Source organism: Onychostoma macrolepis, chromosome 18 (assembly GCF_012432095.1).
Source record: "Onychostoma macrolepis isolate SWU-2019 chromosome 18, ASM1243209v1, whole genome shotgun sequence".
NCBI lineage: Eukaryota > Metazoa > Chordata > Actinopteri > Cypriniformes > Cyprinidae > Onychostoma > Onychostoma macrolepis.
This window is the reverse complement of record NC_081172.1, coordinates 12,728,091-12,754,152: the sequence shown is the minus strand read 5'-3', so window position 1 is coordinate 12,754,152 and position 26,062 is coordinate 12,728,091. Positions and strand designations below refer to the sequence as shown.

The 26,062-nt window shown below is 37.4% G+C and overlaps 1 protein-coding gene across 2 annotated transcripts in view; it reads right to left on the bottom strand.

Annotated features, from left to right (window-relative positions):
* The window catches only part of hydin (HYDIN axonemal central pair apparatus protein), a 78,484-nt gene that overhangs the window by 39,450 nt on the left and 12,972 nt on the right, over positions 1–26,062 (bottom strand). For both annotated transcript variants that reach the window (XM_058751355.1, XM_058751354.1), the window contains exons 7-20: positions 20,093–20,294; positions 19,631–19,811; positions 17,919–18,018; positions 17,484–17,602; positions 16,461–16,684; positions 13,517–13,584; positions 13,172–13,407; positions 11,673–11,773; positions 11,466–11,601; positions 11,193–11,357; positions 9,689–9,841; positions 3,746–3,984; positions 3,395–3,653; positions 1,208–1,351 (exon numbers count right to left, since the gene is read on the bottom strand). In XM_058751355.1, coding sequence (XP_058607338.1) covers positions 1,208–1,351; positions 3,395–3,653; positions 3,746–3,984; positions 9,689–9,841; positions 11,193–11,357; positions 11,466–11,601; positions 11,673–11,773; positions 13,172–13,407; positions 13,517–13,584; positions 16,461–16,684; positions 17,484–17,602; positions 17,919–18,018; positions 19,631–19,811; positions 20,093–20,294 — 2,327 coding nt within the window. The remainder of the gene's footprint in view (positions 1–1,207; positions 1,352–3,394; positions 3,654–3,745; positions 3,985–9,688; positions 9,842–11,192; positions 11,358–11,465; positions 11,602–11,672; positions 11,774–13,171; positions 13,408–13,516; positions 13,585–16,460; positions 16,685–17,483; positions 17,603–17,918; positions 18,019–19,630; positions 19,812–20,092; positions 20,295–26,062) is intronic.

Genomic DNA, 26,062 nt, shown 5'->3' with positions numbered 1-26,062 from the left:
CCCTTGTTCTATTTACGCCGCACTGACTCAAAGTTCAAATGATTTTTAACAGTCGCTTTGTTGCGTGCAGTGTGTACACAGACTTTAGCTGTTGCGGTGCAGCGCGACGGTGTTAACTCCACCTCAGAGTCGCTGTCATCGGAAGCCTGTTTGCCAGATGTTGAGGAGGTTCTTGCCATCGTGGACCGCAAGATAGTGCTCCTTGGCTTGAAAGCAGGGCACCCTCCTGCATTCTTACTCGTGTGCACAAGCGCATTTAGAAAGTCTGTAATGAGCTGATTTCGAGTTTGAGAATAGAAGCCCTATGATTACATTTACCATCATCTGAAGTGTCACAAAATTCTGAAATTATCGTACATTATGGGATTTTTTCCATTATTGATCGTACATAGTACAGAGGTCAAAATTATCATACAAATACTCGACAGTGCGTGTGCTATACCCTTTTAACAATCCAGATTATAAAACGCTGCATTCTGTCAGCAATGTAAAGCAGCAGTAACGTAGCCTATAGAGACCTCGGCTTGTAACTATATTCTAATTACAATTTTGAAAATTACAACGCGTTAAAGGTGCAGTGTGAAATATTTAGGAGGATCTATTGACAGAAATGCAATATAATATACATAACTATGTTTTCAGAGGTGTATAAAGACCTTACATAATGAACCGTTATGTTTTTATTAACTTAGAATGAGCAATTTATATCTACATACACCGCGGGTCCCCTTACATGGAAGTCACCACCATGTTTGCCCACAGTAGCCCTTAAAGGACAAACAGAGAGCGTTTCGTCACTGTTCTTGCGAATAAAACACTGACACAATGGTGAACAAGTAACAATAATATTCGCAATAACATATCGATTTATTGAATAATTAAGTAAATATAATTCCTTAATTTACATTTGTAAAGAAACCTCATTGCTGGCGGCTATCTCTGCTGCAGACTACGACATCTTAGTCCTGTATCGTTATCTACATGGTTATCTTTATAGTTATCATTCTTGTTGTGAACGGGGCTTAACTTTGGCACCCCTAAAAAACTAAATATACTAGAAAATAAACTAAAAACTAGAAAATAAACTAGAACATTCTGGAGGGGAACTAAAAAATACAAATAATATGAAATAACTGAAAAAATATCTACACTTAAAATATAAATAACTAAATTTAAAATTGATGGTAGAGAAGAGATTTTTACAAACCTTTTCCACATAGAAGTTGATTTGTTGGGAGGATATGTCTACTGCTGGGGAGACAAATTGGCATGTGACGTCTGTAGACATGATGCACTCTCTCACATACTGACGCCCGACAACAGCATAGCATACCAGTTTCTCTGTAACCACCTGCAATTCATTAACACACACATTTAAAGAATGAAAGAGAGTGAAACAGAGAGTGAATTTGCATTTCCAGTGTGCCTTATATTCAGATCAATGCGAATATGGACCCATTTGGCCATTTGCTAAAATCATTCAAGTTAATTTTTTTCCTCATTAATGTACACACAGCACCCCATATTGACAGAAAAACACAGAATTGTTGACATTTTTGCAGATTTATTAAAAAAGAAAAACTGAAATATCACATGGTCCTAAGTATTCAGACCCTATTCAAAGCCACACACCTGTCTATATAAGACCTTACAGCTCACAGTGCATGTCAGAGCAAATGAGAATCATGAGGTCAAAGGAACTGCCTGAAGAGCTCAGAGACAGAATTGTGGCAAGGCACAGATCTGGCCAAGGTTACAAAAAAATTTCTGCTGCACTTAAGGTTCCTAAGAGCACAGTGGCCTCCATAATCCTTAAATGGAAGACGTTTGGGACGACCAGAACCCTTCCTAGGGCTGGCCGTCCGGCCAAACTGAGCTATCGGGGGAGAAGAGCCTTGGTGAGAGAGGTAAAGAAGAACCCAAAGATCACTGTGGCTGAGCTCCAGAGATGCAGTCGGGAGATGGGAGAAAGTTGTAGAAAGTCAACCATCACTGCAGCCCTCCACCAGTCGGGGCTTTATGGCAGAGTGGCCCGACGGAAGCCTCTCCTCAGTGCAAGACACATGAAAGCCCGCATGGAGGACTCCAAGATGGTGAGAAATAAGATTCTCTGGTCTGATGAGACCAAGATAGAACTTTTTGGCCTTAATTCTAAGCGGTATGTGTGGAGAAAACCAGGCACTGCTCATCACCTGTCCAATACAGTCCCAACAGTGAAGCATGGTGGTGGCAGCATCATGCTGTGGGGGTGTTTTTCAGCTGCAGGGACAGGACAACTGGTTGCAATCGAGGGAAAGATGAGTGCGGCCAAGTACAGGGATATCCTGGACGAAAACCTTCTCCAGAGTGCTCAGGACCTCAGACTGGGCCGAAGGTTTACCTTCCAACAAGACAATGACCCTAAGCACACAGCTAAAATAACGAAGGAGTGGCTTCACAACAACTCCGTGACTGTTCTTGAATGGCCCAGCCAGAGCCCTGTCTTAAACCCAATTGAGCATCTCTGGAAAGACCTAAAAATGGCTGTCCACCAACATTTACCATCCAACCTGACAGAACTGGAGAGGATCTGCAAGGAGGAATGGCAGAGGATCCCCAAATCCAGGTGTGAAAAACTTGTTGCATCTTTCCCAAAAAGACTCATGGCTGTATTAGATCAAAAGGGTGCTTCTACTAAATACTGAGCAAAGGGTCTGAATACTTAGGACCATGTGATATTTCAGTTTTTCTTTTTTAATAAATCTGCAAAAATGTCAACAATTCTGTGTTTCTCTGTCAATATGGGGTGCTGTGTGTACATTAATGAGGGAAAAAAATGAACTTAAATGATTTTAGCAAATGGCTGCAATATAACAAAGAGTGAAAAATTTAAGGGGGTCTGAATACTTTCCGTACCCACTGTATGTATATATATATATATATATATATACACACAAAAGAGATCCTTTTCATATTTTCAATTTATGAATGGATGTGAATCATCTTTGAAAGTATCATTTTTAAAAAGGCTGCTCTGCCTTGTCAGAAATGCACTCAAACAGAGCCCTTCTCTATGATGCCTAAGTGCCGGCACACTGACAGCTGACCGACTGATGGCTATGCAATGCAGCATCCCAGCGTGGGATGCAGCAGGGCAGGCCTATATTCACTTCTCACCTTCTCTCATCTCTAATTTACCATTAAATCAATAAGGACTCAAGGAGGCATGCATCTCTGTAATGCTCTAGAGAGGAAGTCAATACACAGCTCTGTGCATCTCCACTAAAAGAGGATTAAGTGTGGCTTTCAGGACCTTTATCACTGTAGTATTCAAACTTCAGCCGATTGTGTCGGAACTACTGTTGGCTAACATATTTAAAATTGTTGCGAAGAATGTAGTCCTAGATATAGATACCTTGGGAACGTCAGAGGAGCCCTCAAGCAGCATATCAGCTGAATGGCCAGGAGCAAGTGATAAACGCACAGGGGATAAGCTGAAAACTGGGCCTTCTTGAACTGAAGTTTGTAGACTCTTGCTTTTCTTATTTCTAGACTTGTTAGGTGACAGAAGATCTCTATTAGGAAACTGTGGAAACCCCTCTGTGGTCCATAATAGTTGGTGAGTGCGACGTCCTCGATTGGTGATTCTGAAGGCGTACTGACATGGGCCAGAACTGGAAGATCAGAACAACTATGAAGTTTTGTGAATAGAGGACACATGTTACTGTTAAACTCAAGGACATCTGCATGTGATTGGTTGTCTTACCTGAAGTGAGTTCCCAAATCCAGGTTAGGAGCAAATGGCCGGTCAGTGACTATGGTGGTGCCCTTTCCTTTGGCCCACACAGGAATGTTAAAGGTCTGTCCATCCTGGATTTCTAGTAACAGCTCATCCTGGAAGGGTAAGGTGTCATTCAGGTGGGCTATCAACTTCAATTCCACACTCTGCTCTGGAGGAATTTCCCCTTCAGTGGGATCCACACACCAGTGAGACCTTTTCTTCACCTATCAACATACATATACATGGTATAGCACAAAATCACTAATTCCATAGAGACGTTTTGAACATATGACAGCAAAAAAAGCATAATAAACATTGAAACATTCTAATAATTCTGTACATATAATGTTTAAAAGACCTATTAATTGCATTACTCTTGCTCATTTAAATCTTGGTTACTAGACATGTAAACTACAGTATACATATAAATGATTACAACTAGGATTAGTGAAAAAAATATAGCCCCACTTTTTAATGCTAATCAAGGCTGCATTTATTTGATCAAAAATACAGTGAAAACAGTAATTATTGCAATAAAAAAAACTGTTATCTATAGAATTTATTCCTGCAATGGCAAAGTTGAATTTTCAGTAGCCATTACTCCAGTCTTCAGAGTCACATGATAGTCACATGACCTTTAGAAATAATTTGAATATGCTAATATTCCTATACCTTATCTTAGCTATATTCAAAAAAACTAGAAAACAGCTAAATTTAAAAGTAAAAAGTTTAACTGTCCAATCTGTCTACAGTATTAAAATAAAAAACACCTAGGAATAATTTGGAATTAATAAACAGCAATGAGACACTAAAGCATCCATTAATTCATACAATATATAGTCCAGCAAAGGGCACAAAAAAAAAAAAAATCACAATCACAAAACAACGGTATACTCCCTTATGTTTGTGGACCGATTACTCTGTGCCTTATGTAATGTTCAGGGGAAATGATCCCACAGTGGATGAGTTTTCTAGTGGGGAATGAGAAATATTAATGATCATTCCCTCCCGGTCGGCTCAAACACAAGTAAATGCCAGTCAAATGCAAACTGCTCAGCAAAATGTTATCTCAGTCTTGTAATTGAACAGAGATTTAAATGAGCATCCCATGTAGTGATAATGTGCACGTATGTGCGTCTATATGTCCTGCCAGCAGGATTCTTTTTATCTGAAGGGAACGGGAAATACTGGCGATAGTATAAAGGAATTGTGATCAACTGTGTCTGACATCTGCTCTGTACTGAGGAATTGACATGGAGGATATGCATATAAGCATTTTTTTCCTTATTCAAACCTCAGATGTGAAGCGCCTCCTCTCTGGCCTACTTTTTCTCCCTACTTTCATTATTTCCTTTTATTTTCTCATGACAAGAAATACACCAATGAGAAAAAAGTGCAAGCTTGTCTTTGCATGCAAAAGTGCACCTCACCAGCTGCTTAATTTGTACCACTACTTTTCATAACTGTTGGCAATGGATTCAAATCAATTTTCATAATGCAGCCAAATGATTGATGTCCTGCACATTAACTTTTAATTGGGATTTCTGACTAAGCAAAGAGAACCTGTGAGTTGGTGTGTTAAGAGATTCTGATTAATAGCGTTTTATTTATCTTAAGAGTGTGGCTCATCCTGATGCCTGAGTATAGCTTTTGGCACATTTATCATCATTCCCATTACTCTCTCCTTTTACAGTCCTCATAGGAAAAAACTAAGCGAGCAGACTGCAGAGAGGAAATTGAAGGTAGAGTGTTTCCTGTTTCAGTGCGCACAATCTAATACATTAATACGTATCTGAATATAAATTATCCCACTTTTTACATAAATAAAAAGGCGTGAAATATTGAGCTGAGTTGAAATGACAGTGGTCAATTTAGCAGAAAATAAAATTTTGACCACAGAATGTAACAACTGTCCAATCAGAATCAAGTGTTCCAGAAAACCGTGTAAACATCTCACATAGATGAATTGGCAGCTAACTTTTTTATATCCGACTCCTCAAACTGATATGGATTCTGAGGCTTGCAGGACCTATATATTTGTGTGTGGCAAAGTGTGTTTGTGAGGCAGGCGGTGTGTTAGAGACCGATCAGGGGGAGCCTTACTCATATCTCACATTCACTCAACTGTGCAGAGCCCCATGAATAATTCTGGAGAAATATACTGACCATCAGAGATAGTAAAGGGTTTTGGCAGCTTTTTATATGAGAAGCCCTTTGAAATATATTTTAATGTATCAACCTTTTTTAATGTAAGAGCAGGCGCAGCCATTTGTAACTTGACTGTGCAAGGCTACTAATGTCATCTGCATCCAGATATTTTAGCTATACAAAAACAGTCCGTTATGCTGCTTGATACTGCAAACAGGTAGGGTAAACGTACCTATTAAGCTCACGACGTACCCATTAAGCACACTTCCATTTTTGAAATCAGATTATAAAAAGAAAAAATAATTTATTATCCTACCTGTCATGTCTTAACCAATTGATGTTTGTTACTATATACCTCCTATAATTTCAAGTCAATCAGATCATTGCACACTGAGATATGAGTCTCCATGTGTTCACACTGTCTGGCGGCCATTTTGAAAGCTGTCTAAAAACTTTCACCAAAAGAGGAGCCCCTTAAATGTGCATTTTTTAGAAGTTTAAGCCTTTATTTTGGGTAAGTTTCACTACTTAATATAAAATTAAGTGATTAATGTTCAGACTTATGCATATTATAACCTGGAACTTGGATGTGGGAAATAATTACATTAGATCCAAAAGATAGTTTTAGCAACATAGCGCAGATGCTACAGAACACAGTTAGCTGACTAGCTGTATAAGATTGTGTGCTACGCTAACATATTACTTCACAGGCATTACTGGCTTGTACTTTTACATCCATAATATTATAAATTGACAGTTTATTGCTGGTCTGTCGTTTTACAGTGCTGTAATTTTGAAAGATTTCATATTATTGTAAGGTGAGCTTAAAGGGTGCACGACTGTGAAAATCACACAGCTTCAGTGTGACATCAATAAGAAAAAGTATAATTTCATAGATATTGTTAATAACAGTTGTTCATATTAAAATATGTATGAACTTAATACATGACCTAGACTATTTGTTTAGCAAAAATCCTGTCATTTTAATATTACATGAAATTTATTAAAAATTGTTGCTGCTCCAATTAAGCTCTCTTTAAGCTCTTCCACACTGAATGTCTATGTAAATACTTCATAAACAGACTCTAAATATTAACTGATGGTTGTCACTAAGTTAAGTTAATCGATTTTCTATGGAATCAGTCAACTCAAAACTACAGACTGGTTCTGATCTTTGGCAACTAGCATCAACTTCTCCAGACTGTAAATCAGGGCAAAAATCGTGTAGTGTATTCCAGCCTTAAGAGACTATAGATAAGTTGACATCCATTTAAAAAGAGGTTTCATAATGAGGCTAGTTTCTTTTTGAATGTGTTACTTAGCTGAACGTGGACTAGTATAGATGTTGCAATGTGCTTAGATGACACTTCATTATGAATATACAACTGATTGACTTCAATGCCTTGTTGCTTGATTTTAGTGATTTTGTGATTGACTTTGTACCTTTGTAACTTCCCTTTGCTTAATGGGAACAGGGGTGTGCTTAAAGGGTACAAAAATGTACCCATTAAGCACAGCCAGACTTAATTGAATAATATCTTAATTGAAATGCTTTTGTCATTTAAAATAAAATTAAATATTTTTGTGTGAGAGATTAATATTTTATTTTAAAATAACTTTTTGTACTGAAACCAATATCTTTGGTATGATCAATACCAATATGATTTTGGTGAGCTTAATAGGTACATTTACCCTATTTGTTTACATATTATTTCCATTTATTATAATAAAAAACACACTAACTACTTGATTGTAGAGCAAATAGTTTTACAGTTTACTGCATTTTGTTATTATTCTAGTTATTAACATATAACAGCTAATGAATCAGAAGCCTCAGCCATTCATAGAAATAACTTACTTCCATGTAGCAAAGTAAGGTGGATATAGAAACTGTGTACATAATGTACATATTTATTTCCAAAATAAGCACTACAATATTTATAACATATTGTTGCATAACCATGAATATATTGAATTTATATTGAATATACTGTATATTCAGGCTTCATTTATTTGATAAAAAAAATAATATATCCTTACAATTTGAAATTTTTCTATTTTAATATATTTTGAAATTTATTCATGTGATGGCGAAGCTGAATTTGTTTTTAAAAGCCCTCTATATTTAACATTAAAATTGTAATTTATATTCTTATTTAATTTTTCTATTTATATATAAAAAAAAACATTCCTTAAAAAAACTAAAAGAAATCATTAGAATATACAAACACCTTTGTATAGCCATCAACACAGAAATACAGTAAATGCTTTGGAGCCAGAAGCTAATGGGGCAATGCTAACCAGCCATCCTGTATGTGGATGTATTGCAAAATATTTATGATTAAGTTTAAGCTAAACACTAATATAGTGTACCTCATGTATAAAAAAAAAAAAAAGAAGCTCTCTGCTGATTAGTCCCAGGTCAGGCCAATGGCAACACAGTCATGATCAGCAGTAGGCTGCCCTTGGAAGAGGGAAACTGCAAATTCAGTATTCAGCAAGGAGGAAACGCCTTTGAGCAGGTAGAGGGAAGAGAGAGGGCCCTATCATTTGAACTGCGCCGGGCTAAAGGAGGTCAGAAGGGAGACATAGATCACTCCGTAAGTCTTCATTTGAAAGAGAAGTTGCAAAGCAAGTGGGAGAGAGATAGAGGAGGGGAAGAGAGATAGACGAGTCGGTCGATAGGGAGCTAGATCGAGGTTGGAGCGATTTCCCCTTGAGAGAGGAATCAAGTGAAGAACAAGCCAGCTGAAATTTCAATAATAAGATCAGACCTGCATTAGACGGTTTAACACCATTGATTGCTTTAAACTTCATCGTGCTGTAGAGCTTTACAATGGAACCAAATGCCAGTCTCAGGAGAGACATATCTTTCTGAAAAACTCACAATACTAGTTTATCAGAAACTACATGAACAGATGGACGCATAACAGCGAAAGACTGCGTTTCGAGTATTTTCAATTCACATGGCACTCTTGTCAGCATCTGCCTGGCACTCAGCCATGCTATCGAGCGCCTGTAATGAAATTCAGGATCGACTAAAGCTGGAAAATGTTTGGTAAAAACTATGAGCTTATGAAAGTCCTCAGCCTTGGAGGAGAAGACAGAATCAGTTTACCAATGACTGTCGGCCCATAATCTAGGATGCCCTGAATATCTGAATGGGTTTTTCTATATATGTTTCCAAGTCTCTTCGTGTATGTGTGTGTGTGGTTGCATGCAATCCTTCCAGGGATTGATTAAACAAAGCTTAATTCTAAATTTATCAGTGCTGAGAATCAAAGAAGCTTATTTAACATAAAGAGCAGCCAAAACGAAAAATGGAGAATAAGAGAAATTAGAATCTATAAAAGGCATGTAGTGGTATAAAGGTCCTTGCACACTGAGTCCGAAATTTTCGCATGCGTTTTTCTGTTTTTTCGTATTCGTCATCCTTTCCTATCAAAATGTATGCTACGGATGCGAAAACGCAGAAAATCGAACCTGATCCGAATTTTTTTATGACGGACGAAAGTTTCGGAGGCAGTGTGTAAACGTGATTGACGCAACATGAAGTCGTATTTCATTTTTTACGTGTGAAAATTTCGGACGAAAATTTCGGACTCGGTGTGCAATGACCTTAAGTCTTATCTAATCTAAAATCATTCACAACACATGGAGAGAAGATCATGAAACTGGACTCATAATAAGAAAAAAGCAGAATGGACATCAGGTGAGGAAACTAGGCCCTAGAGAAACAGTGCTGGAGCGATTCATCCCTTCCGTCACAATAGAACCCACCTTTTGAGCAAGGAATCTGGCTGGGATTGGGGAGTCGTTTGACAGCTGCAAAGTCCTTGTGACATCAGTCAGCACGGGAATGCAGCCAAAGTTCAGCTTGGCAGCCGTGACAGAGACAGAAGGTCCCTGGCCAACACAGGAGAGCAGGAGCTCCTATAGAAAAAAGAAATACATATATCTAGCAATGCACTGAAATTCTTTTGCCAAAAATGTAATAAAATCCATTTGTGATGTTCCACTGATAGAGATAAAAAAAAAAAAAAATCATAAACCGAACACTGCGTAGGAAACTGCTATGTTACCAGATCTATTAACAGTGAACATAAACTCTGACAAAGAGAAAAAGCTGTGTATGCATGAAATGATCCATTTTAATCATTTTAATGTAAACAGCGGCTGATGATTGATGACAGCACTAGTACAGACACAGGGAAGCTGTTTAACGCAGCATCTCATGTAATAGCTGAGGAGGAGAACCGTGTCTCATATGAAAATGCGGCAAGGCTTCTGCTCTTAAAGAGCCTTCCACTCTTCCTAGAATAAAAAAAAAAAACATTAACTTTTGCTCTTTACTGTGTATTCTTTAGCACTGAGCCACAGGAATTGTATACTTTTTTAAAGTACTTAATGTAATTCAAATTAAGTAATTTTTTTCTTAATATTATTATATTAAAATGTAATAATAAAATTCAAATTAAATTAAATTAAACAAATATTGGAAAATAATTTAAAATTATTATTTTTTGTAAGACCAATGTGTATCACCACTAGTTATAATAGTGATTTCACAATAGATATTTAACGATGGAAAATTAGACATTTCAATATATGGTTAAATTTAGAGGAATTAGTAAATAAACATCAACATTCAAAAGTTTGCAGTCATTTTATTTTTTTGAAAGAGATGAATACTCTTATTCATTAAGGATGCATTAAAATAATTAAAGATGATAGTAAAGTGATTTAAAATGTTGCAAAATATGTTTTAAATAAATGCTGTTCTTTTGAACATATAAAGAATCCATTCAAAGAGTCCTGAAAAATTGTATCACAGTTTCCACAAAAATATTAAGCAGCACAACCATTTAACATTGATAATAATAATAAATGTTTCTTTAGCACCAAATTAGCATATTAGAATGATTTCTGGATAAAACAATAAGCCCCAATAAGCCGTGGCCTACAGTGATTTTATTTAGAGTATTTTACAATGGCAGACGTAAAATCATAATCAAACTAGTCATGTGACACTAAAAATTGGAGTAATGGTTGTTCAGCTTTGCAATCACAGGAATAAATTACATTTAAAAAATATGCTGAATAGAAAACAGTTATTTTGAGTTGTAATAATATTTCACAATATTATTGTTATACTTTATTTTTTATCAAATAAATGAAGCCTTGGTGAGCATAAGAGACTTCTGTCAAAAAAAAAAAAAATCTTATAGACCACAAACTTTTAAACAGTAAAGTAAACACTAATATAATATGCGCATACACTCACCAACGGCGGGTCTTGGTGACCTAGTATAGCAATGTGAGCTGTTTCCTGCAGGCTGCCCACTGTCTTGGCCTGAAGAACTAATGGAATCTGTTCTGTGCTGTACGGCTGGATGACCCCTCGTGCATGAGGACTTGAATAAAGAAGAGAGGGGTTCTCCTCATATGGCTGCACAGAGAAACAGAAATGTGTAATTTGCTTGAACATCAAAACACACTGATTAAGAACTTTGAAAGGCCTGCAATATAAAACACATTGACTTTTTCCAGAAATCACCTGAGGCAGAAGTCCATAGCAAGCAGGGAGGTCAGTATCATTGATGAGCTCAAATGACTGCTCATAGGGACGGCCCAGGAAACAGTCCTGGAACTGAAGAGCCGGGTTCTTGAGGACCACATCTGGCACAACACATCTACAGGGACACTCGGAGATAAGTTCTGTGTGTAGAAACCACTTCATTTTCTGTACAAAACTATATATTACCTAGCTTTGATTGGGAGGGCCAAAACTTCCTCTCCAACACTCTGAATGTCCAGCACTAAAGCCAGATTGTAGTCTTGCACCGTGTTGGAGCAAAAGGTTAACTGCAAAACAAACAAAAAGTAGGATATTTTTTAAATAAATCTTTTATACTCACCAAGGCTGCATTTATGTATTAAAAAATACAGCTAAAACAGTATTATTCTGAAATACTGACAATTTAAAACAACATATTTGAATATATTTTAAAGTGTAATTTATTCCTGATGGCAAAACTGCATTTTCAGCAATTTTAAAAACAGTTGTTCTGCTCAATAGTTTTGTGGAAACCGAGCTACATTTATTAGGATTCTTTGATGATTAGAAAGAACAGCATAGAACATCTTGTAACAACGTAACAGTCTGTACTGCCAATTTTGATCAATTTAAAGCATCTGTGCTGAATAAAAGCATTTGTTTCTTTTCAATTTTCATTCAATCTGACTAACCCCAAAATTTTAAAAGTTAGTTAATATTCTTCATAAGATTTTATATCCAAGTCATCATATCATAAAACAAAACCACTTAACTATAATTGTTTAAATCACAATTAAAACAGCTTTGAACAGATTTAACAGCTGCTTGTCTAAATTTAGTGCTTCACAAATCACTGTGTTATTCTAAACAGTTCAGATAGCAATATTCCTCTCCCTGCAGTGCTCTGAAACCGCACATATGGGATCACAGACAACTGTCACCGAGAAATGTAACCGAGAAGAACGGCAAAGTACTCTCCAGGAGCTATTCTTTTATTATGCTAACACGTCTGGGAGGCTGCCGGCCAGCTGCGTGATGCATCTGGGAATATCATCCCATTCCACTAATATGACTAACCACAAGCCCCCAATATGTATTCTTGTGCTGAGGCCTCATTAGAGCACGGTGAGCCACACTCGTGTCACAGAGTGGGAGAGGCACATTTGCACACTGACAGGAGACACCCACATCCACTGGAAGCACAAAGACAGGCGGACACATCCAACAGATTAGCCCTCCAAAGTGCTGACAGCTCCCATTGATGGGAAAAGACCACCACATGACAGGTACGCAAGGTACCTGGCAAACAGTGAAAGGAGTATGGGCGAGATAATCACAGCCCTAGAGAGAGAGTGAGAGAGAAGAACGAGCTACTATTCTCATTTATCACTTTTTCCAATATATTCCACCTCCCATTTTTCTATTAATGGAATACAGAGGCCCTTTTTCAAAAGTCCAAGCTGTCTGAGGTTTAATAGGGATTAAAGGTCTTCTCTGAACGAACGTTTAAAGCTGCACTTAGTTTTAAAGAACAAAGTTTCAGTCTCTTGAGAGAATGTTGATGTTTGTGGCATGGACAGGTCATAGGGATCGTCTCGACGGGTCACTTCAGCTTTTGCATAGGGAAATTGATTCAAATCGCTTTGAGGTATTCAGTGAGATAATATGTTGACGGCTCAGCTTAGCATCAGAAAGACCAAACATACCTGGATGTCAATCTCAGCCATAACCCGAACTGTGCCTGAGCTGGGTGATAAGATAAACTCTTTAGGTCTTCTTTCAGTTTTGTCTCCTGGTCCCCATTCACTTCTATTCAGCTGAGCGACCTGGTCCATGCTGGTAATGCTCGCCTGTCCCGTACCATCTCCGGGGATCCGCAGTCCAAAGCTCATGGGCACCACTGAAGTGTTGCTGAGACGACATGTCAGCGTTTGCGGAAACCCTTGGGTCAGTAAGAGAAGACTTCTTGATTATACAACTAATATGCAAAACAAGCATTAATCGCTATCATTGATCCTGACTGATGAAGTGGAGAGAGCAAGTTCATTTACCAAAGGACACCTCCCCAAAGTTGAGCTCTGGGACACTGAAGTGGAATGTAGGCCCAATTAAACACCCCCTGCAAGAGATGAAGGGATGCAGAAACTTTCAAAAAACATTGAAAATGTAGCATTACAAGTAATTATACAAAACTAACAGGCTACTGAGGTGAAGTCCAGTGGAACAAGGAATGAATGCCATTGTTTTTGAAATGACAAGGCAGAGTGGTAGTTTTGGAATGTCTACATTCAGCACTTTCGGTGGTAATCCATCTTAATCAAGGGGGAAGTGGCTTGTGCTAGTTTGTTTGAAAGATTTCAGCATAGCTCTGCTTCGTTCATTTAATTAAGGTTCAGCCTGTACAGATTCATTTAATCAGCCATAAGCTAATGATTAAAACAACGAAGAGTGAAGGAGAAACATAGGTGGTTTTTGCTAATGGTCATAAGAGGCAGTTGATTAAAGAAAGGGATGTAAAATATGGGTCAGTCTTGCATCAGGCAAAGGATATCTTCATTACACTAAAAAACAACTCTGGCTAAGCTTAAGCAGTACTTGGGCTGCTTCTGAATATGCTGACATTCCGGTGAAAAAAGTACGTAAAAATACAACCCGAATTCCAGAGATGTTGGGATGTTTTTTTTAAATTTGAATAAAACGAAAGCTAAAGGAATTTCAAATCACATGAGCCAATATTTTATTCACAATAGAACATAGATAATATAACAAATGTTTAAACTGAGAAATTTTACAATTTTATGCACAAAATGAGCTCATTTCAAATTTGATGCCTGCTACAGGTCTCAAAATGTTTTGGTGTTGGAATTTGGTCCCATTCTTGCCTGATATAGGTTTCCAGCTGCTGAAGACTTTGTGGTCATCTTTGACGTACTTTTTTTTAAAGATGCGCCAAATGTTCTCTATAGGTGAAAGATCTGGACTGCAGTCAGGGCAATTCAGCACCCGGACTCTTCTACTACGAAGCCATCCTGTTGTAATAGCTGCAGTATGTGGTTTTGCATTGTCCTGCTGAAATACACAAGGCCTTCCCTGAAATAGACGTCGTCTGGAAGGGAGCATATGTTGCTCTAAAACCTTTATATACTTTTCAGCATTCATAGTGCCTCCAAAACATACAAGCTGCCCACACCGTATGCACTTATGCATACGGTATGCACCCCCATACTGATAACACGCTGGAAGTTCTCCCTCCTCTTTAGCCCGGAGGACACGGTGTCTGTGATTTCCAACAAGAATGTCAAATTTGGACTCGTCTGACCATAGAACACTTTTCCACTTTGAAACTGTCCATTTTAAATGAGCTTCTGGACCATGTTCACATAATGCTTCCTTTTTGCATGATAGAGCTTTAGTTGGCATCTGGCGGATTGTGTTTACCAATAGTGGTTTCTGGAAGTATTCCTGGGCCCATTTAGTAATGTCAATGACAGAATCATGCCGATGAGTAATGCAGTGTCGTCTGAGGGCCCGAAGACATCGGGCATCCAACAAAGGTCTTCGGCCTTGTCCCTTACGCACAGAGGTTTCTCCAGTTTCTCTGAATGTTTTGATGATGTTATGCACTGTAGATGATGAGATTTGCAAAGCCTTTGCAATTTGACATTGAGGAACATTGTTTTTAAAGTATTCCACAATCTTTTTACGCACTCTTTCACAGATTGGAGAGCCTCTGCCCATCTTTACTTCTGAGAGACTCTGCCTCTCTAAGACATCCCTTTCATAGCTAATCATGTTATAGACCTGATGTCAATTAACTTAATTAGTTGCTAGATGTTCTCCCCAGCTGAATCTTTTCAAAATTTCTTGCTTTTTCATCCCTTTGATGCCCCCGTGCCAACTTTTTTTGAGACCTGTAGCAGGCATCAAATTTGAAATGAGCTCATTTAGTGGATAAAAGTGTAAAATTTCTTTGTTTAAACATTTGTTATGTTCTCTATATTGTGAATAAAATATTGGCTCATGTGATTTTAAAGTCTTTTAGTTTTCATTTTATTCGAATTTAAAAAACGTCCCAACATTTCCGGAATTCGGGTTGTAGTAGTATGTCTGAAATCACAGTATTCATAAAACAGTATATGGAGGACCTAGAACTTCCAGCTAGATTATGAAATGCGCATCCAATAGACACTTTACTATCCCACAAGGCGAGAGTAGTGAGTATTTGTAAATGGTATTAAAGCAACGCAACTGACACTGGTAGGTCACATGACAAAGACAACGATGAGTACATTCAGATTACATTCACACTACACACACTCATACCAAATAGAAGATCCTTTTTTAACGGTCACAAAGTAGCATAAAAAGGTTAACTGTGATCTTTTAATAGTATGTTGCCTACCAGGGTGGAATGTGTATGAACGCGACAGGCAATCTATCATATGTCACGGTCGGGTTAATGTTTTAAAACTGCCATTAGTACATAACGATGGAACGCAATGGGGACTGGCAGGAAATGTTCTAGTGTTGTGGAAAATTAGCAATTTAAGACAAAAGAGGTTCATTTAACAGATACCAAGCAAGACATTTGACTTTCTCAAATGTTTAGATAATAATTCATTCATGACAGAATTTTGTGATAAAGTGATAAATAGTGTCTAGCATGGAGAAAAACAAGTGTCTCTTCTGATAAGATAATGATTAAAATGCCTGAAACTATATACATTTAAATATTTCCATCATACTGTGTACAGACAAACCTAATCCTCTAGGGAGCAATTTCATCTAGGTTTTAAATATGAATATGAGTGATTTTCTTTATGGACAGCAAAGGTAACACATTTAGAAATTACTAACAACCAAATACAAAGTTAAATATTTTACTTTTAGAATGGAATATAAATAAATATTAATTAAAAGAAAATAAAAAATAAATATTTGTTTGGACTTGATTAGACCATGTTCATAGTTAAAGGATTAATCCATGAGGTTTACCTGAAAGTGACAATTACAGGCTCAGGGTTTCCCACCACACTGAAGTGTAACTCCTCAGAGAAGACACCCAGTTTGTCAGAAGAGAAGTGAACCTCCAGTGTTTGGCAGGCTCCGGGTGGGATCACGCCTTCAGAAGGGTTGAAGGAAAAGCAAAGACCCAACACTGTACTGGGCTTCACTAGTTTATACGCACCCTTTATGAGTCCCTTGTTAGTCAGAAGCAGCTAAGAGGAAGAGAAAACAGACAGAGATAACACAAAAGAAAGAGGGTCTGTATTTGCCAGCACAGACTTCCAATTGTTTCATTCTTTCACCAGTGGGATCAGTTTACGTTGTTTAATCATACACTTGGATACTACCTCAAAAAGAGGCCCACAGAGACAAATCAGATTCAAACAAACAATCCAAAACTTTCAGGACAATTATATTATTGGGATCATGCAAAAGCTCAAATAACAAAAGGAATTGGAAAGCCACAATGTTTACATAATTGAGTGCATTCAAACTGAGCCAAACATTGGTCTATTTCAAGACTCAGTAATAATAAGGGGCTTTTATTATTCAATTAAAACTGCTGTTGAGTCCATGCTACACTTGGCAGATTGTCAGCAACATCCTGATTAAATTTGATGTGAGATCCTGCTTGCTATGGCTTCACAGCAAATCAATTTTTTGAAGGGTTCTTCTGTTACATCAATATTTTTTCTCCCACCACGGCTGCACGCTTTAGTCCGTGTAATGATTTGGAAGAGGTAACGCTAAGTGGTTTTGTCTTTTAGACTGTGCTGAAGGTTAGAAAGGGTACAATAATACTAACAAACTGGAACCAGCTGTATCACTTACTCCAATATAAAACATTTAATTAGTTAAGTTTATTGTCAGAATGAACCCATTTTGCACCTTTAGTGTGTCATGCAGCTGTTCAATTATTGAATAATAATTATTAAATACAGAATTTAATGGGGTACATGTAATTTAATCTAAAATTTTAGCTTTTAGCAACAGCGATTTCTTCAGTTGTACCTTATAAAATTGTTTTGAGCCAATGACAATGTTTCCCATGTCTAGAAAGTCAAAGTTGAACTGCAGTTTTGGGCCTACACCCTCTCCCTGTATGCAGAGTGGCAACCGAGATTCACGACCTGTGTAAGTACAGAGCATTCAAATAAGAAAACAAAAAAGGACAGGTTAGCATAATGAAACAGGCTGTGAAATTTCACTGGCTACAATATCAACAGTCTGATTTTCTAGGTCAATACTAATCCAAGCAACCAGAATATTGTTAGACCTTAGTCAAACATGCAAATAAATGCAAACCTGCAGATGGGCCTAAGCGCCACATGCAAATATACTAATGCATTGTTAGAAAACAATACAAGCATGCGTGAGCATAGTTGTAACAGCAAAAAGCAATTTATTTTAACACGACATCTGTTATCATGATGCTACTGTAAGTACCAGTGATTTCACAGTAAACAGTCTGCTGGTAGATCCTGGCTTCCTGTGGTTTGAAGATGATGTTCACCTCTGCAGTGCTGTTGGGCCAGATTTCTCCCTCCTGTAAACAAAGCAGTCAAATCAGCAGAGAGAACGCATAATTGTACCTCAGACACATCAAATTGATTTTGATTCATTTAAACAGATGTTATTTGTTATATAACTGCAATGTAAAGCCTGTATTACTATTTTTGTGCTGTAACCTTTAAAGGTTTTAAAAAGTCTTTTTTAATGTCTTTGAAACAAGTCTCTTATGCTCACCAGGGCTGCATTAATAAAAAAAAAAATTTAGTAATAAGAGTAATATTTTTAAATATTTTTAAATTTAAAATAACTTATTAATATTTCAATACATTTTAAATTTATATTTTAAAAATAAAATATAAAATAATATTTTATATAATTTCATTTTTAGTTAAATTAACAAAAATGGTTTAATAGGTTTAATTTTAGTTTTACTGTTAAACCTTTTAACAGTAGTGTATCATGGGAGAAATTATGTGAAAAAGTGACCAAAAACCTCCACACAACTCCAGAGACAGTAAACGCATACATAGTGGTGAAAACCCAGCCAGACCTGTGAACCCAAACTTCACAGGTATAATCCCAGCAGGTGATGCATCGATAAACTTGGGAGATACCAAGGTCTCCTATCACCACTGCGCTCTTGAGCAAGCCATTTACAATTAAGGTGCTCCAGTGGGGTTGGCCTTCCAATTACATTGGAAAAAAGTCTTTGCTAAATCACTAGTGAACAAACAGCATGTTTTGTCACCAGGCAGTGCTTGAAAGAGAGTTGACGGAGCAGGTGCGATCAAGCTCTACTGCATGTAAACAGATGCTCACATCCAAGCAGAGGGGATACCGATCTGTTTTGTTTTGCATTGTCTCTGTCTTTTCTTGCCTAAGCCTGCATAGTCCTGGTTTGAGAAAGCTGCATTTGCATGAGCAGACAAGGTGAGAGTGGATTACAATTTTTTTTTAAAAGAAGAAGAAAAAAAGAGTAGAGGAGAATGGGAATCATTTTCAGTTGTTTTATGGATCCTTATACCTTTTTCTGTCTTAATAAATAAAATGCACATAAAAATAAAGGACATTGTGAGATGCAGAGGAAAACGGGATCAGCAGTATATCTGTATATGCCTTTGAAGGTTATGTGACTGGCCATTTGGAAAAAAAAAAGAAGTGCTGAGTTGGACTTCCTAGACGCAGATCTGTCATAATCAGCTGGCACCATTGCATACATTCTGCAGCTACTGCAGATGTGCAACACAAAGACACAAAACCAATGAGATGACCAATAACTAGGTGCATAACCAATGCAGAATGCAGTACAAAGAAATAAATCTGACGCAATAAAGTGTTATTAGAAAAAAAATAAACTACTCATTCAGATTCAGAACTACCATTTAGTTAAAATACATCATATTTAACACTCACCCACATAACAAACCCTTCTGGCTAATTAAAAGCAAGCTCAGTATCTTTTAAATTGCTTGGCTGAGTGGAGTGATGTCTAAGTTTGGTTTCCACCATATGTTTAGGCATATGGTTATGCGGTACGAGGACATCCTAAGTTTCAGATTTAATTGCTGGTTATGTAATATTGCATTGGGGGAAACTGAAATCTAAAATACTAATGCATGTCATGTGTCTAGTTCTGAGCAACACACCAGGGGCCTCATGATGATGTCCTGGTCATTCAAAGACAAAAGCTGTTGCTGAGTTTGCATGAGTCCCTCCTGGAGGGTATGGGAAAACAGTGAAAGACGAGCTCGCAAAGAAGGATCAGTGTTTTCTGTCAGAAACTGCTCCATTTCATCATCCTCTTCTTGATGCAGCTCTGAAGAAAGCCTACAAAAGGGGAAAGGAAACAACAGTGATAAAAATTGACAGAGGCAAAGACAGACTGAAATGGGAATGCATGCCTACACATTCATAATATTAAAAGAACAGTTAATTAAAAAAAAATCTAATTATGTCATGATTCATTACCACAGAAAATGACTTTCACTTGTCTCTCAGTTTAAAAAAGTGCACCTCAGATTTCCAAAGATTTCATATTTTCAAATGTATACTTGGAAAACTCAAATTATAGCTAAGACTTAAAGCTGATAGAGGTCAACTAGTCAAACCTTAATTTGTCCCGTTCCTCTTCATCCTCAGTGGCAAATGTTTTCCACTGGTAATGCACAATGGAATCACTCTTGTTCATTATTGCCACTTTCTCGTAGTTAGCCAAGGAGATGTAGGTTTTCTCCACCATCACATTGTTCTTGTCCAATCCTACATTTATATCTGCAGACTCTCCATAGAGGCTGATTTGGATGTCTTCTCCTACAAAGAGTCATAAGGTTTACAGATATATCAAAGGAAAAGGTTTGTATATGAAGACACTACACTGTTAACACAAGAATAACAGACACAACATCAACCTAAGAATGTGAATATACAGCTCTTGAGTATTGGTAGTAATTCTCATGAAACTATCCATTAAATTTCTCTTTTAAAACATATTTTGTGCCAACCCTATATGTGACCCTGGACCACAAAACCAGTCTTAAGTGTCAATTTTTTGAAATTGAGATTTTTACATAATCTGAAAGCTAAATAAATAAGCTTTGTTTGGATCAGACAATATTTGGCTATTTGAAAATCTGGAATCTAAGGGTGCAAAAAAATCGAAATATTGAGAAAATCGCCTTTAAAGTTGTCCAAATTAATTCTTATTAATTAATTCAATGCATATTACTAATCAAAAATGACGTTTTGATATATTTACAGTAGTAAATTTACAAAATATCTTCATGGAATATGATCTTTACTCAACACAGTCTACCAAGAGCAGCCATGTCAAGCGCAAAATGTGTTAAGACATGCTTTATTGGGACGTTAAATAATGGCGCAAATATCTGTAAATTGACTTCTACAAACGATAGTAAATCACGTTGCACGATTCATTTAAATACTCTCAACCTATAAATTTTGTCTGAAAGGGAAACTCCTACAAATGCATATGCAATAAAATCTGCTGCAACGAACATGAAAAGAGGGCAAATCTGAGATTAAATCTGGCCAATAAAATAGAGTTGAGTGTTCTAACATTGAAAGCAAGAACAAAAAAAAAACATAACTAGCAAATATCATTCCATCACATCACATTATTTAAAATAAAAAATAATATTTTATTGAACTTAATGAGAACAATGAAGGTTAAATGATGCACTTTTAAATGGCCATTTAATCAATTGACAGTCCAAAAAGATTGATTAAATCTGCAAGTCTGTATTGACATTGAAAGCATGGCATTTTAGCTAAAATGTATAATTTATAAAATTACGTTTTTTGCATTACAGACTAAACAGAGATAGATCTCTATAATATAATGCATCTCAGTTCAGTATTCTGTTTTGTTATACAGAATGAGTAGGGAAATATGAGGACACAAATGGGGTACCAATGGAACTGTTTTCTGAGAAAAACCCAAGGAGAAGGTATACACTTGTGAAACAGTGAAAAGTAGAAAAGTCCCCATTAACTCTCCAGCAAGCATAACGTTTTACAATTAGCCAATTATACGACTGGAGCTGCGATCTTTTTAGTCACCATAGTGGTGGTGCTATATGTAAACAAATAGAAGTGTGTTCTTTGTTTGTTACCATGGTGGTGCTGTTGTACTGCAATGACTGTGAACCTCAAGGTCCATCAGGATAAGAGCTCCCCAGAGAAAAGCAATCACATGACATCACCAAAAACCAATCGGCAGCACACACAAGTAAAATTCAAAACAAGAGCTCAAATCAGAAGTGCAGCTGACTTACATACATTTACCTGCATTTTTATTTGTTTTACTAGTTTGGCTACATTCAAAGCAGGAGCTTCATGCATGGTGGACTGTCACAACCCTGCCTTGTCCATGATGTCAGCGCACTTACTCATGCACCCACACAAAGCTAAAAAACATTCAAATAAAATATAAAAAGCAATCATTTTCACTATAAAATGATATATACCAGGTAAACATTGATCTTGGACAATAAATCTTCTTCTGCTCTGGATATACAGCATTTGGAATATGTAATATGATTGTGCTGACTGACAAACACAGAGCTGGGGAGGAGGGGTGCAAATATATGAGACAATTCCTCAAGTAAACAAAGCCAAAGCAAAGTGATGGATATTGTAGAGAAACAAATTTCAGCTGCTACATTTATTGGTTGTCTTAGCACACTTCAGTGCCCAAATATCACGAGTGCATGCACTTTTCACTTGACATATTACATGCATGCATGTACGAGCATATGTGTTCACACATGTGTTTTCGTGTATGCGTATATGTACACCATTTGCAACTCTTGCACACATTCTAGAGAGAATACTTTTATTTTTCTCAGCATGTATCTCTCTCTGAAGACTCTATTCTGCAGGGGCCATAGCTCTTGGACACAAACAGACAGGTCACCAGAGGCATTTCAGATGGTTAAGACATTACCCAGACTCCTTCATCCCATCCCAATGAGACTTTCATGGTATCAGGTGTACTGCACATAATTAAACCCTAACCTGTTTGTCTTTTTTGTACATTGAGGTCTTCAAAATACACTGACTGTCTTCAATGCACACTGATGTTGGGAAGACAATAACTTATGCAAAAGTAAAGCAAATATGTTGATAAATAAGGATTTATCAATGGTTATTGGACAATATTAGTTTTATCAGCATTGGGCGATATTGGATCCTGAAATTAGATATTTAATTCCAACGCCAATTTCCCCCTTTTTTACATTCAGATTACCTTTGCCAGCATCTAACACACACCTAATTATTAAAACACTAATAAGTGAACAACACTGGGTAGCCACAGACTGGTCAGAGTGCCCATGATGACCCCTGTCTACCGTCAAAGGCGCCCACAATGGGCACATGAACCTCAGAACTGGATCATGAAGCAATGGAAGAAAGCTACCTGTTCTGATGAATTACGTTTTCTTTCAGATCAGGTTGATAGCTAGGACCATGTGCATCATCTACCTGAAGAAAAGATGGCAGCAGGATGCACTATGGGTAAAAGGCAAGCCAAAAGAGGCAGTGCTCTGGACAGTGTTCTGCTGGGAACCTTGGGTCTTGGCATTCACGTGAATGTTACTTGGACACATACCACCTACGTAAAGATGGTTGCAGACAACGTATACCCCTTCATGGATAATGCTCCCTGCCACACTGCAAAAATTGTTCAGGAATGGTTTGAGAACATGACAAAGATTTCAAAGTGGCCTTCAAATTCCCCAGATCTCAATCTGACAGAGCGTCTAATGGATGTGCTGGACCAACAAATCCAATCCATGGATCTGCTGCTAATGTCTCGGTGCCAGATACCACAAGTCGCACTGCTTTGGCAGTACAAGGGGGCCCTACACAATATTAGGCAGGTGGTTTGGCTGATCGGTGTATTTTTACATTTAGATTACATTTTCCATCAGTTAGTTCTCACTTAATCTTTAAAAACACTAATAATTTAACACTGTTAAAATACAAACAGCAAAAAGTGACGTACTTAAGGTTAAACCACAGAAAATAACAACAATGTCTTGCACAATGTAAACAATATGTAACACTATGCTTTGACCAATTGTTTTCGTGTGCTGTATAGTAAAAACTAATGAGTGTGAGAAAGAGGAAACTAAAGCCTGGAGCATTTTCTCTATAGCGGCTGCTCCAGTTATGCAAGCATGTGTCCTAGCAGAAGTACTGCTGTTACTCCATGCACATTTTAAAAAAGCCATTGTAACTGCAGCAGCAGATACGATGTACCAGGAGCAGAAGTATTTGCACTTATGCTTAAGTTTGGAAAGAGAGGAAAGAAGCTGTATGGGAAAAAATAAAGGCTTTATGAAAGGAAAAGACAGACAGAGAGTGTGTAAGAAAGATAGTGAGATAACAGGCAGGCAGAGAGAGAGAGAAGAAATGAAACCGTCATAATTATCAATAAGATCCTGAAGATGATACGGGTAGTAGGAAGGTTGTGTCCTGTGGTTTCTTTCTTTTTTCAGCTCCATCCCAGTCTCACCCTTTCATCCTCTCTCCACTGATTAATTCACCATAGATATCACTTTTCACAAATGAGCCAGAGACATTTAACCTCTGTCTCTATGCATGAAGCTTTAAGAGGGAAAAAAAGAGTGAAGGAAATTGTGTCTTTGATGGGACACTGCATCTGCCAGCAGGCTGAGGGATTGTGGGAGCTGTTCAGAAGAGAGGGGAGGGGAGAAGAATGGGAAATGAGGAAAGCTTTCATAGTGCTGCAGAGTGTGTGCGTATGTGTGATGTCTTCATCAGCTCACTCTTAAGTGCACTCTAAAAAGCCTGTCGAGATAAGGGAATTCTCCTTCTTGAGGAGGAAAGCGGTCTACTATAGGATACACATTTGGCCCTCCAGACAAAAGAAAAACAAATCTGAGATGACCAAAACATACAATAGGAAACAGCGATTTTTGGACATCTTGAGCAACAACATGTATTCCTACTGTAATTAACCTATGACAAACATTAATTAGACTACACTGAACAAAATATGCATAAAAAAAAATAATTATCCTAACAAACAGCAACTGATTCTTTAGCCTTTCTGAGGAAGCTGTAAGCATGCATTCTTACAATAGCACAATGCATTTTAGAGATTCGTTCAGCGTACAGCAGTAATTATTTATTTTCGTGACATGTTTTGTATGCATTGCGTTATGCTGTCTGAGCAGACGACAGACTGTTGAACAGGGGAGGAAAGGAGAGAGATTGATATACTGTAGACAGAATGGAAAAGGTGACCCGTGACCCGTGCAACGAAGCTGATGTGTTTGTTTTGCTTTGTTTTGCACCATGTTTTCATTCGCGAATATAATGCTGTTTTTTTTCATTAGCTCTCCTCACCTCGATGTTGCCATTTAAACAGACCTAGATGCTTACAGCTCCCTCTGCATCTCTTGTCTCTGAATGCCACAGTAATGAGATTTTGTTTCTATATGAATGCTGTTAATAGCAAACAAGCCACGGGTAATGGGTTGCACTGCAATTTGTAACGGAAATATAAGAAATGAGATACATGCTGTACCGCGTACGAAACAAACTTGTTCTCACACTGAAGTTCCATGCATGCATACAGCCAGAAATGTCTGATGGAAGGGATATCCTTTGAAGAATCCCAAGCCTCCCTTTAAAGGAAATAGCTTTCACTGTATAAGAAAGAGTCACACTGAGTGTATACTAGTGTGTAGGATCCCCTCTGCCCCACTGCTGCAGCTGTTACCCAGGGATTTTTGGCTCTTTGTGCATATTTTAGAGTCAATGGGCAAACTCTACAGCCTGGATAATGCAGATGATACGAAGCAAAACAGCTGGGAGGCATTTGAAAATGTAGGACAGATTAAGTAACTCATCCTTGCCTGTGTTGCTTAGAGAAGATAGTGTCTCTACTCACTTCCAGCTATTGGTAATTAAACACATTATGGTTTCTGAGGGACTACATGGGCTTCAGTAACTCTTTAGCTTTGTAGTCCATTATTCATGGACAGTCAAAACAGTGCAGTTAAAGGTACAGCCCCAGATTGCACCCTAGTTGTTCAGATAAAACCTGTCGCCTGGTTGTCAGTAAGTAACACTGACATTAATCTTTAGATTTCAGCTAAGTGCATTTTGTTTTTACTTAACTTTTTAAAGGCAAATGTTTATAGCGTTCATCAAAATTTTAGATAAACATTTTTAGCTCGTCACTGCATTTACATTAGCACATCTATGTTCATTGACTGAAGCAATAAACAACATCATATAACAATCTGACAAACTAACCAACCTAACCACACTCTACTCTAACTCAGAACAGAAACTTTAACAGAAACTTTTCAAATGTCCAACATAATTGTCAGAATAAAGGCCCGCAACTATAACGATAAAGGCACTTTCAGAATGATTTTTTCCAGCTTATGAATGATAAAAACATCGACACCCAATCAGAATCCATCCTGCTATAACGAGCTTAATATCTAGAATTTAAAGCGCCAGACAGCGTGCGCTTAGAATAAACAGACGCCAATATCATTATCTTTATAGTTATT